We start from the raw sequence: 12,939 nt of genomic DNA on the forward strand, positions 1-12,939 counted from the left end.
ATAGGTGAAGGGGATTAAGAGTGCACTTAACCTTGATGGGCACTGAGTAATGCATACAATTGTTGCATCGCCATATTGTACACCTGAAACTAATATAACACTATGTTAATTATACTTGAATTAAAGAAAAAAAGTAGAACCAATTCTCAAAAGTCTGTGATTTTGTTTTTTGTTTTTTAGAGAGGGAGAAAGGGGGGCGGCAGGGGCCCAGTGCAGATCCCAACACAGGACTCAATCTCACAATCCTGAGATCATGACCAGAACTGAAATCAAGAGTTGGACACTTAACCAAATGAGCCACCTGGGTGCCCCAGGAAGTCTCTGATTTAAATCATATGTTGGGTTTTGCTAATTTTTATGCAATTTCTACAGTTTTATGTGGTTTCTTACATTTTGTGCCATTAAAGAGGCCCTTTCATAGTTTTTTGAGTAAGTTAGAAGAGTCAATCCAGTATAGGAGGTGCCTCAGGAATTGCTATTAAATCTATTATCTTTATTTATCGTGTAAAAGTTGTAATATCAGATGATATTAAAATTAACAGATGTTCTCTAAGCCCAGAAAATTACATACTGTTGAATCTGGAAATATAATTAGAGCTGAAGAATAAGAATATATTCATAACAAATGGCTAAACATAAATAACTGCAAATATAGACCTTGAAAACTGGGTAGACAGGAATAATTTAGAGAATAACAAAGATTTGGGAAATCAGAGAACTATCAACTGGTGTGGTATTGTTATATAGTGAAAAGGGGGAAAAGCTGGGAAATAAAACTTAACAAATATGAACTGAATGTGTATTTCTTGGTCTGTTCCCTAAGGTTCATAAACAAAAACACATTTACATCAAAAGTGCTTCTTTTTCATTTTAATTAAAACAAAATGGTTCTAACAAGATGAAATTTGGTTGCTGACTTCTATCCCACAAAAGGACAGATCTCCAAACCATTTTGTTAATTGGAGAAATCGACTGTTGGCCTTACATATCATTCTGAATTTTTAACATTTGGATAATATCACAAATGAGCGAACACTTCAATATTCTCTTTTAATTTTCTTTTTTGCCTCATTTTATGGATTTCATAATCTGGGATTGCATCATTTATGTGAACTAAGCCTGCTGAAACCATTCGAGGACTTGTAAATTTTCCGCTGTAGTTCTCTCGCCGTTTGTGAACCTCTGGAGCAGTATTCGGTCTTGAAAAGTGTTTTAACTGATTATGGCTATCATCCGGACTTTTTCCTAAAAGCCTTGTTCTTGATTTTGCTTGTTCAGCATGCTTAAATGAGGTCACAGGTATATCTTCAAATCTATCCGAACAATCCTAAATATTAAAAGATCAGGTTGGTGTGTTAGTTTTCTTAAAAGTACATTTTAAATTTACAAGAACTGAAGTGTGTAATATCAACAGCTAAAGACAAAGAATGAGAGCATTAAATATTTTATAGGCAGTCCCCAAATTTAGATCCTACACCCAATGTCTCCTATTAGATACTATCATAGAAACCATGTTTAAAAAAAAAAATCTTACTGTTTTAAAGGATCTGTTATTTTAGAAGGGATAGAAAATATGAAGCTGGAAACCAGAAAAACTTAGGAGAGCTGTCCTTAAGGGTCAGACTCCTAAAGGCAGTCAGCCTATTCTATAATTCTCCATATTATATTTTCTCCAAACCTAAATATAAATCATGAACTCATATTTTATATCATCCAAACTTTCACTCTTTAAAATTTAATAAACATCTTCTTTAACACACTTTCACACACATAGAGAGAGCCTGGCATCTAGGATATAATTATACTGTTTATATTAAAGTAATAAAATTTTTTATGTACATTCTGAGAGTAAAGAAGACATTTAGGAAAATAACTGGAAGTATATACACCAAGCAACTTTTAAAAAATGATGGTTGGGTTAGGGTGGCGGGATTATGGGTTTTGTTTTCCTTTTCTCTTTTTTTCAAATTTATATAATATGGCTCTATTTTATGATAAATATATAATAACCTACAATTATCCCAAAGAGGGTATGGAGCTATTAGTCATTCTTAAACTAGTATAAACTAGTTTCCTCTGCAGCTTGAGCATCTTGTCCCTTAACACTTTGCAGAGATGACCACACCAAAGGAATAAGCTACTCTGATTGAGAGAGAAGGTGTGAATGAATTAATAGAATTGGAAGGTGGGGGGAGGTTGTGCAGGACTAAGAAGAATTAGGGCAGCAAGAAAGATTTACAAAAACGGAGGTATAGAGTCTAAAGACTAATTGTACCTACTTTACATTTTTGCCTGGGTTTGAAGAAGGCAAGGAAACATTCTTTCTCTCCCCCTTTATGTACGTGGAACATTATTAAGGGAATTTCTGCTACTTTGGTGAGTAATACATAATTCTTTCTTCACATTGTGAAATGTGAATGAAATAACTGATTACTAGATGAAATAACTGAAGTAACAGATGAAATAACAGCGAAAGGGCATGGAGACCCACACAACTGGTTACTTTTCTGGATGCTCCTACAACTCAATTTCTCTTGTCTTCTGTTTTGATTCTTTTGGGAGATTCCTGGATTTTAGAAAAGAATCAGATGAGCAAGTCTTTCTGATGATCTGAAAAATGCCCTGCTATCATTCAATTCTCTGTTGTCAACTTCACTGGAGAGAAAGGTTTAGGTTTAACAGAGGAAAATAAAGATAACTCTATCTCTCCTGACCACTCTTAGGATAAAGGTTCTGAGATCCTATATGATCTCATATTATATAATATAAACACAACTTATTGTTTTGTTTGGAAAACTGACATTAAAGATTCAATTTGTCTAAAGGAACTTTGGAAAGTACTTTCTCAAAACTATGAACCCATCTACTTCCTTTTCTTAGTGGATACACACATGTGTGTACATACACACTCAATACTAAATTACCAAATTTAAATAGAAAAGAGAAATCCAACATTGAGAGTATAAGCTAAACTGATAATATTTTCCCTGCTACTATTTTTACTATTTACTAAAGCTAAATATTTGTTTTACAATGGAGAGCAAATTCAAAGCAGCTGTTCTAAACAAGAAAAAAAGCAACTGTTCTAAATTAGATCTATTTTTCTCAAAGGATTATGCACATCAAATTTTTAATGTAATATCATTTTGGGATTTATGAGTTCTCTGAGTTATGGGTCATGTCTATTTATATGTACAAAGAGAAAAGAGCAGCAGTCCAGAAAACTAAGTCCCTTCCACTCCTAGTTTTTAACCTCAGAATGGTTTGTATAAAGTCTGTTAGCAGGTTTACCTTCCTAATTGTTTTATGTTAATATTATAAATAGATTTGAATTCCCAAGTTTCTCAGCACATGATATAGCAAAGGGGCAATGGTAATAGAAGAGAGGAGAAGTTAAATTAAAAATTTTCCATTCATAATCCAATAGATTATAAATTTTGCTTATCCCTAATACTTATCAGAATAACTGGCACATAATACTATATATACTTATAGCTGCATGAAAACAAAATCCCAGCTGTGTTTCCATAGGATACAGCCACTGCCAAGAATTGTACAGGTTGTGCCCGCACAGCAGCCCTGGGTTGAGGGGTGAGTGATGGCTGAGATCCAGCCAGTTTCCCATTGACAGGGGCTATATGCTCTACTCCAGGCTGTGTCAGTCAACAGAGTCTGCCCAGAGGAAAGGGTGATTTTTTTCTAATTTATGCTCCGGATGGAGTGTCCTTTATCTATTTCATACAAAGGCACTAAGTGTGTTAACAGTCCCCTGATTTTGTGACTGCATTTTGAACTGGGTGAGGTGAATTTGAATGTCAGAAGAATTTTTCAAGTTTGACAGTCTGTGTATTTGGGGGCAATGAGGGTTACACACATACTTGCATACAGACATATACACCTAAAGTAGATTATTGACAGACTTTGCCAAATACAAAAGCAGAAGACTTTAGAAAGACAGTATTACGTGTATAGTTCTTCTTGCAGTCCAGTGAAGCAATGTCCTTGGAACAGATTTCCTTAGAATTCTTGCAGTGGGCAGTGTAGCTGGTAGTATCTTAACTATCTTGCTAAATGACTTCTTCTGTTTGTTGACATGGTCTCTTTCTTTTCGGACCTTGGGCTTTAGATTTTCTCTCTTTAATACTTCTGGGAAGAGGGATGGTTTTGAGTTTTTCTCTGCTTCCACAACTTTGTATTTAAAGGACTGTGATTCAGGGAACTTGGCATATTTTTCATTGCAAATTCCATTTGTCTTTACAGAAAGAGTATGTATTTTTTTGTATTGTGCAAATGTTACTAGATGTTTTTTATTATTGTTATTATTTCCTTTCAATCTCTCAATATACTGGTCTTCTAACTTCAATTTCTCCCCAGCCTCTAAATTGAAATGAGTTAAAGTGTTATTCTGCCTGGAAGGAAAAGTGTATTTGTATATATATTCATTTTCACTTGGCATTTTGCAATTAGGAATTCTTGGATACGGTGACAGTACTGCTTCCGGTTTTTCCTGTGCCATCAGTTTATAGATATTATGCTCCCTTTTTTCAAGGGGCTTCGCTTTTAGTGTCCTTTCAAAGTAAATATTTGACTGAGTTGTTTTTGATTTACCACTCCAACTATGTGGGTCTTGAATTTCTGTTTTAAAATCATAATTTTCTGCTCGAGGAAGCTGGATGAAACCATGTTCTTTCCTTTGTTTAAGCACTATATCTGTAACTCTTTCTGATGACTTATTTAATGGAATCACTTGGGTATTTTTGATGAAAGAAGGTTGTACTTTAATTAATCTCAGGGTTTTGGCTTCTTCTTTAGGATAGTATCTTTTCTGTTCCTCAATTATTGATGGATTTTCCTTAATATTCTGTAAGGGAAAATATTCCTTTTCTTCCTTTTTGGTTAGTTCTGTTTCTATAAGTCTATCCTCCGGAATTTTTTGTAAAGTAGTTTTTTGAACAATTTTTGAATATTTATTTTGCTTTTCTGAATTCTCCTCCATAAACTGGTTTTCATTTCTAAAAGATAAATCTGGCTTTATACATTTAAATGGTATGGAACTAGAATTGATCAAATTTATATGCTGGTTGATCCCCTCTAATTGCCTTTCTGTGATTAGTCCTGATTTTGAAAGTTTTTCTATAAAAAGGCTCTGGAGGTGTTTGCTTAAATCAGCTTTTAGATTTAGTAATTCATTTTCTGATAAAGCTATAAGATAGTTTTGTAGAGATTTATTTAATGGATATTTCATGTTTAAGTCAAGTCTTTTCCCAAAATTCCCCCTTGAAATGTCTTGTCCTAACTCACAGAAAGATATGGAAGCACTTTTAGTTCTTAGAGAAGACATGTTTGAGTCGATAGTCTCAGATTCTGTCTCTTTAAATAAACTGCTTTCCGAAAGGTTTTTTAGGAAATAGTTTTGGAGAATTTCATTTAAGAAAGATCTTAGCTTTATTTCCAAATGTTTATCTATGAAATGATGATTAAAATTATTTACAAAAGACATGACTTCTTTTACAGTTTCTGAATATTTTTCCAGAAAAATATTTTGCCTTTTTGGTTCCACTTTCTCATTCATCAAATACAGATTTTGATAGATTTTTGGTAAGTCTTCTTTGGTGATGTGTCCGGATTCTGAAAGTCTTTCTACAAGGTAATGTTGGATATGTTTACTTAGTTCAGACTTTAAATTTTTTATTTCTGACTCTGAGAGTTCTTCCAGAAATACACGCAGCTTTGAACTCAAAATAGGTTTTCTGTCTAATTTATCTATTTTATCAAAATTCTTTTTTATTTCTTCAAGGTCTTCTGTATTATTTGGAAAAGGATGCTGAATCAGTCTTTCTAATTCTTTTTCTGGTTGTTTTCTTTCAGACTGATTATACTTGAAAAAAATATTAAACATATGTTTTAAAAAGGATTTTAACATTATGACATCTGAATCATTAAGTTTACCCATTAATGAGTTACTTAAATTTTCTAAAGTAGAATTTAGATCATTTTCTTCTCTATCAGACCTCTGACTGTTACTTAGCATATCTGCTTTTTTATCTGGTGTTGACTGATATTTTGAATCTTGTAGGGTTACATTTTGGCCTTCATCCATATATTCAACTCCATTAAAAGAAGAAGTGGTTTCTTTGGGAATGATGAGTGTATTCTGCTCTGAAAGAGATTCTGTTCTGCTTTGGGTTTCTGAATAATCCTCTGTGGAATACTTTGGCTCTTCTTCAGCAAAGACTGTCTCTGTATCCAGCACAGAACTCTTCTGATATTGTTTATCTAATTCTATCACTTTGATTATCCCAGATTCTAAAAGAGTATCTACAGGAAATGCTTGTATTATCTGGCTTATAACAGATTTGGCCTGTGGCAATTCTATTTCATCATTGTTTTCTTCATAATGAAGTAGAATATTTGAAGATAAACTCTCCCAAGCTGTGGGTAATTGATTCTGCAAGTTTACTGGTGTCTCACTCAATTCTTTCACTCCTATTTCCAACTCTGAGAAGATAGGTGCAGTGAATATTTGCTTTAAAACATAATCATTTGCAGTGTCACTTATACCTGGTTTGGAGCTAGACACTTCAATATTTGAATGTTTCTGTTTGAAATTATTTTTTTTAATTGGAAAATTGATCTCACCAGCTTCCAAGTGTTTTTCAGAGACAAGTGCTGTTTCTACTTCTGGAGAATTTCTTGGTCCACCTTCTGAAAGTGAATCTGCAGGAATATCTTTAATTATTCGTTTTAAAAGAGACTTTGAACTTACAATGTCTTTTTCTGGAAGACAGTTATTTAAATCTTGAACTTTTTCACACACTTTGTTTTCCAGACTACTTGGTGGTTCATCATGAACTCTCAGAAGTGGAGAACTATGACTTTTCTTTCTTGCTTCAGTGTCCATAGGAACCTCTGGTTTAGAAAATAATTTATCTGAAAGGTCTTGCAGATTTTTACTTAAAATCGATTTAAGCATCATTGATTGTTTTAAATTTTCTAGGTGGGAAGTAAGACTTAATGATTTTGAGAGGTGATATGTATTTATATTTCCAGTCACTGATGATTCTCCTTCAAAATTAGGTAGAGATACATTTGGTAGTCTTTCTTTTAAATTATTTTTAGTATCTAAAGTCTCTATTGTGGTCATATTAGGATCACGGGCTACATTATTCTTCATGTTTAAAGTCTTTACTGTGATGAAATCGGGATCACAGGCTGACTTTAACTTAGTCTTAGTGTCTAAAGTCTTTACTGTGGTGATACCAGGATCACAGGGCCAGGTTTTATTAGTAGGTCTTGCAGTTTTTGAATATGTTGGGTAAGGAGGATCTTGGTCTTCATGTTCTATAACCTCTGCGCTTAAAGTGTTTCTACATTTGGACAAATCTTGGTCTTTCCTTTTTCTGACTGACATTTTGTTTATATTCCTCAGAAAAGGATCAGAACCATCCTTAAAGTTGAATTTCTGGAACTGTAATATTAAAAATAAAAGGTAAGAAGTTCTGTAGTATTTATTTGAATTTATAATAAATTTTCTAGTTAATTTTCTTTGCGCAATCTGTCAAATTATCTATCCACCCACCTTCTACAAAGAGAAAATTGACTTTATTTTTAAATATCTGAAATTGGAATGATGAAAATTTTAATGCAAAATTTTAGAATTCCTAATTCTGATACTATTTTGTGTCCAAGAGATTTTTGCTACCTAGAATATTTAAAATACTTACACAGCATTCCTACATCGTTTTTTTTTTTTTTAAGAACTTAATTTCCAGTGTTAGCTGCACTTACTTAGACAATGGCTAACATCAGAATCTAAGTTCTACCTTATAAATTCTTAGCATTTTAGTAGCAATATAAGAAAAAAATTTAAATGCAAAGCAAGTAGTAGATATCCCATTAGAAGTATCACAAATAATTTCTAAAGACTAACTTGGGAGCATATATCATCTGCTTTTAAGCCTGGGAATTTCAACAATGATGATGAGTTCCCTCCACTCCTCAGAATGTCACAGTAGAATCTTACTTTTTGATGAATACCATACATACCTCATAAATGGTTAAGAAAGAGCAGTACAAAAAAATTCTGGATTACAGTGAAATTTCAGTGTAATATCCATGGGCAGTTTTGTAGTTCTGGGATCAAGCTAGTATATCATTGAAATAGCCTTTGAGATAAAGTCTCTTATTTAAATATTTCAAACATATTCTTATATTTGTTCATACAACTTCTACATTAACCAGTTGAAAATGGCAAAATGTGAAATAATCAGCCTAGTATTTGTTTTAGTTTATTTCAACTTAGTTGTTCAAACTTCATTGTAATGGATACAATTTATTGCAACTGTTTTTCAAATATTAGTTGATATCCAGATGAGAATATAAGAATCCCCTGGGTTTTTCTGAGAAATACAGATTCTCAGGCTCCATTTCCAGACTGAGATTCATCAGGTCAGAGGTAGAATCTGAGAACATGTATTTTTTCAAAGACAGCCATGTATTTCTAATGGGTAGTCTGGTTTAGGAACCACTGAATTATATAAAGTATTAGAGAAGCCTAGTACTTAAATATAATTGTTATTGGGATAGGATAATTCAGGACTCACCTGGTATTTTGGTTTGAACTCTATATATTGTGGTCTGAAAGCTGGTAAAATGTGTTCCTTTGGTGAAAAAATCACCTTATAAAAAGAGAAGTTTTAATTTTAGACTGTTTGTAATGCAAGGATATTTCCTAAGATAATTTTATCCTTTCAATAGTTATTAAAGACGTAAAAAACTTATAATCTAAATATTTTTCTCATAACTACTATAATTTACTTTGCCAATCATCAAAGAAATCTATACATATATAATGCATTTACACATATAACCTTCGCTTCCTTGCTACTATAATATTCACCCTATTGAATTTGTAAAATCAAAACAATGCACAGCAACTTCAAGCAGAAACAAAAGTAGAAAAGAAATAGAAATGTCAGAATTAATATAATCTCATTTTAAAAGGTTGTAAAATGCTTTAGATAATAAATGGCATTTGAGGGGCCCCTGGGTGGCTCAGTCGGTTAAGCATCTGACTCTTGATTTCGGCTTAAGTCATGATCTCAGGGTTGTGAGATCAAGCCCCGCATTGGGTTAATGTGCTGAGTGTGGAGCCTGCTTAGGATTCTCTCTTCTTCTCCCTCTGCCCCTCCCCTACCCCTACAAAGAATAAAAAATAAATAAATGGCATTTGATATTGTATTGGGCTAGAAAGCATTTTCAATGATTCCTTAACCTGTAATTGCTAAATGGGGACCTAACACTGCCTAAGGAAACACTTGGTGCTAGATTAAGGTGTATAGGAACAATTATAGAATCACAGAACCACTGAATATTTGGAGATAAAAGGTGCTTTAGAGATAACCCAATCCTACTCCTTGTTTCATACAAAAATCTGAAGTTGAAGTTTGTTTTCCCAAGTTACCCAGGTGATTAGTAGCCTAAATCCTAAGTGTCCTAAATTTTTATCTCATGCTCCCTTCATTACACAATCAAGACCACAGTGACTGAGAATGATGCTTTGGAAGCATCATAATGTGCATCCACACTGCCAACTCATCTAGACAAAACTTGACGCCATCTCTTTTAGAGTACTTAGTCTACAAACTACTTTCCAATATACTATCTCCTTTAGACAGCAGAAGGTTCATTATATATCAAGTTAATTAAAATAACAGTTCAATGAATGTTTCTATAAGTAATACTTTTAAGTGTTCATTAATATTAAGCAGTTAATAACATGACCTTATTCTTAAATTTTCAGCAGCTTCCTACTTTTGCTATTCATTGCCCTAACACATTGACTAAACTATTTCTGAGTTTCTCAATATTCCCCATTATAGTTTCTCTCCTTCAGACAAGTGTGTCTAACTCTGAATTCTTGAAATACATCTCAGACTTTTCCACATCTGTTCTTTTGCTTGTTTTGTTTTTCTTTCCTTGAATTTCCCTAAAAAACAGTTTGAACCCTAACATTTGAAATTTCATTATTTTAAATAAATTTAGTAGAAAAATTAAAAATAAATGAAATATATATGAGAAGAGGAAGAACAGTAAAAAAACAAAAAACAAAAAACCCCATGATCTCCTTTTTGTAAAAAAAACAAAAGAAACAAAACTCCTCCCTAAGATAAGCTTGAAAGAATGTGTGAAAGGACATAAAATGCTAACATCTCTGGAGGAGAGGAAACAGGACACTATTAACTTTTATTGTTTAACTCTGTATTATTATTTAAATTAACATGGAACACTTTATAAATAAAAAACTCCAGTACATTTGTACTGGGGAGAAACGCTTTAGGCATTCATCTCAGGAAGCTAGAAAAGAACAATAAAACAAACCAATATAGGAGCTTCAAGATGATGGACTAAACATGGAGATCTCTTCTTTTCTACCTTCCAAGGTTCTAGTAAATTAACAGAAAACAATATTTCAAAAAAGAAAAATCCCATGGCAATACTGGAAATCAATAAGGTGAGACACCAGGATTTAGAAAGTTGAGAAAATTCAGAAAACATGAAAGCAGATGAGACTGATTGAATGGAAACCCCCATTAAGAAAATTAGAGCCTTGAACAACAGAAATCAGATGGGCCTGAGAAACAAAAAAATTCAAGGACAGCATATACAAAGAGAATCAGATGATGGTGCATTTGTCATAGTTATTAATTAAAGAGCTACATTCAGAACAGCTGGATCTTCTCTTCTGCAGCATACAGAGAACATGCCCCTGGCAACATTGTCTTTCCCAGTCACACACCCAAAACATAAAAAAAAAATTGAGGGGATTATGCTAAGTGAAGTAAGTCAGGCAGAGAAAGATAATTATCATATGGTTTCACTCATATACGGGACATAAGCAACAGCACGGATGACCATAGGGGAAGGGAGGGAAAACTGAAGGGGGAGAAATCAGAGAGGGAGACAAACCACGAGAGACTATGGACCCTGGGAAACAAACTGAGGGTTTGGGGTGGGGGGGAGTAATAGGGTGATTGGGTATTAAGGAGGGCATATGTTGTGATGAGCACTGGGTGTTATATGTAACTAGTGAATCAATGAACCCTACATCAGAAACTAATGATGTACTATACAGTGGCTAACTGAACATAATAAGTTAAAAAAATAGAAAAAAAATTGCTTTCTAAAGAAAATGTGCCATCTGCCCAGGTGGAAATCCTATGAGTTTTGAGCCTTGATAGGGAAGCAGAATAGAACTTGCTGTCACTGACATTTCCACATTAGATAACAGAGGAGGTATAAAAAGAAGAAAAAGGAAGTTCCATCTAGGAGACAAACACATGGGTTCTTTGGGAATGTTGTTGGGTTCCCAGCCATCCTGCCAATGCTCTTGCATCCCCATATACACCCCAGGGAAGCCTGCCTGTCACACAGAGCATACCTATACAATCAACATATTCTTTCATTCACAAATATAAAGCGAGCCAACAAAGTTTACCAGATATATGAGGAAAATCAACACATGCACGTGAAGAATCAATAAGAGCAAACAGAACTAACTCCAAAGTAAATAGAGATATTTTTGAGGAATGTGAGGAGAGGGTGACCCTTGGAAAAGATTCTAAATATAACCGTGAGAAATTCAAAAAGGTATTGGTTTCCACTTAGTTGTATAATAGGCATCCCAAATTTAACATATCACAAAAGAAAATTCTGGATTTATCACAAAAGAAAATTCTGGATTACTAATGCTGCTCCCCTCCCTCCCTCCAAAACCCCCACAAAACATTGGCCTTTAAGTTTTCCTCATCTCAGTTATTGGTGCTACCATCTACTGGCTAGTAACTTAAGTTTCACTCTTTATTTCTCTCCTTCTCCTTACCGTATCTAATCCAGCATTAAGTCTTGTGGTTTCTGCCTTCAAAATATTATCAAGTGTCCAATTACATCTCACCATCAACCCCACTAACACTGTAGCACAAGCCACTATCATCTCTTTCTTCTAGTCTCCTAATTAGTCTCTTGTTCTCTGTGACAGAGACTGATAATTGCCTTCCCACAATATATATTATCTCAAGAACATAAAATTTTTAGCATTTAGGTAGAAATGTCCCTTGCTAAAAAAAAATTTTTTTTTTAGCCTCTGTTGAAGATAAGTGTAACTATGTGACAAGTTTCTGGCCAACCACACGTAATTGGAAGTTGTTGGAAGAATCTTCTGAGAGACTATCTTAAAATAGAGGCAGACTCAGCTGACAGGAACCTAACAAACCTGCCTGCATGTGAGACAGACCTCAACTGGTCAGTCTTTCATGTATCCACCCAGCAAGATTAAAACATAAATACACAATGATATGCACATAAGGTCTTCCTATGCTCTATCTACTTCAATGAAGGTAACTGGAAACTGGGTTGCCACTGCTCAAGACCAAGAGTGCTGCCATCCTAGGAGGGAGTAGAGCAAGAGTAAAAATGCCATGAAATTTCCTACCATTTTGAAGATGGCTTTTTCTTCATTGGGTATTTTCTTGGTTGCCATAAACTTTGATTGTTTTCCAGAGCTCCCATGAAGCTGGTTCAGATAGCTTCTGGATCCTTTTTCAGTTTTTTTCAGAGGAACAAGAACTTGGAGCTATTTATTCCACCATTTTGTTTGTATCCCTTTCCTTTAACATTTCTTATGGTGGGGGTTTTCTTGCAATGAATTCTCTCAGCTTTTGCTTGCTGAAAGGATATTTTAATTTCTGTTTTGAAAAATGTTATAACTGGTTCAAGAATTCTAGGTTGGTGATTTTTTTCCTTCTATTAAAGATTACATTCCTATAGTCTTCTGCCTTACATAGTCTCTAACAAAAACTCTGTTATTTTTATATTTCTTCCTCTATTACAAATGTGCCTTCCTTTCCACTCCCCCTAAGGTTTTCTCTTGACCACTGAATC

General features: G+C 33.9%; 1 protein-coding gene across 15 annotated transcripts in view; it reads right to left on the reverse strand.

Annotated features, from left to right (window-relative positions):
- Window positions 1-862: 862 nt before the first annotated feature.
- The window catches only part of C2CD6 (C2 calcium dependent domain containing 6), a 146,109-nt gene continuing 134,032 nt past the window's right edge, over window positions 863-12,939 (reverse strand). For 5 of the 15 annotated variants that reach the window (XM_027591437.1, XM_027591435.1, XM_027591438.1 and 2 more), the window contains 3 exons: window positions 8,604-8,678; window positions 3,965-7,468; window positions 863-1,327 (listed from right to left, as the gene is read on the reverse strand). In XM_027591437.1, coding sequence (XP_027447238.1) covers window positions 1,019-1,327; window positions 3,965-7,468; window positions 8,604-8,678 — 3,888 coding nt within the window. In that variant the 3' untranslated portion in view covers window positions 863-1,018. Of the gene's footprint in view, window positions 1,328-3,964; window positions 7,469-8,603; window positions 8,679-12,939 lie in introns of those variants that run through there. The other 10 variants (XM_027591445.2, XM_027591443.2, XM_027591439.1 and 7 more) reach the window with 9 other exon arrangements.

The sequence above is a fragment of the Zalophus californianus genome, chromosome 3 (assembly GCF_009762305.2).
Source record: "Zalophus californianus isolate mZalCal1 chromosome 3, mZalCal1.pri.v2, whole genome shotgun sequence".
Taxonomy (NCBI): Eukaryota; Metazoa; Chordata; class Mammalia; order Carnivora; family Otariidae; genus Zalophus; species Zalophus californianus.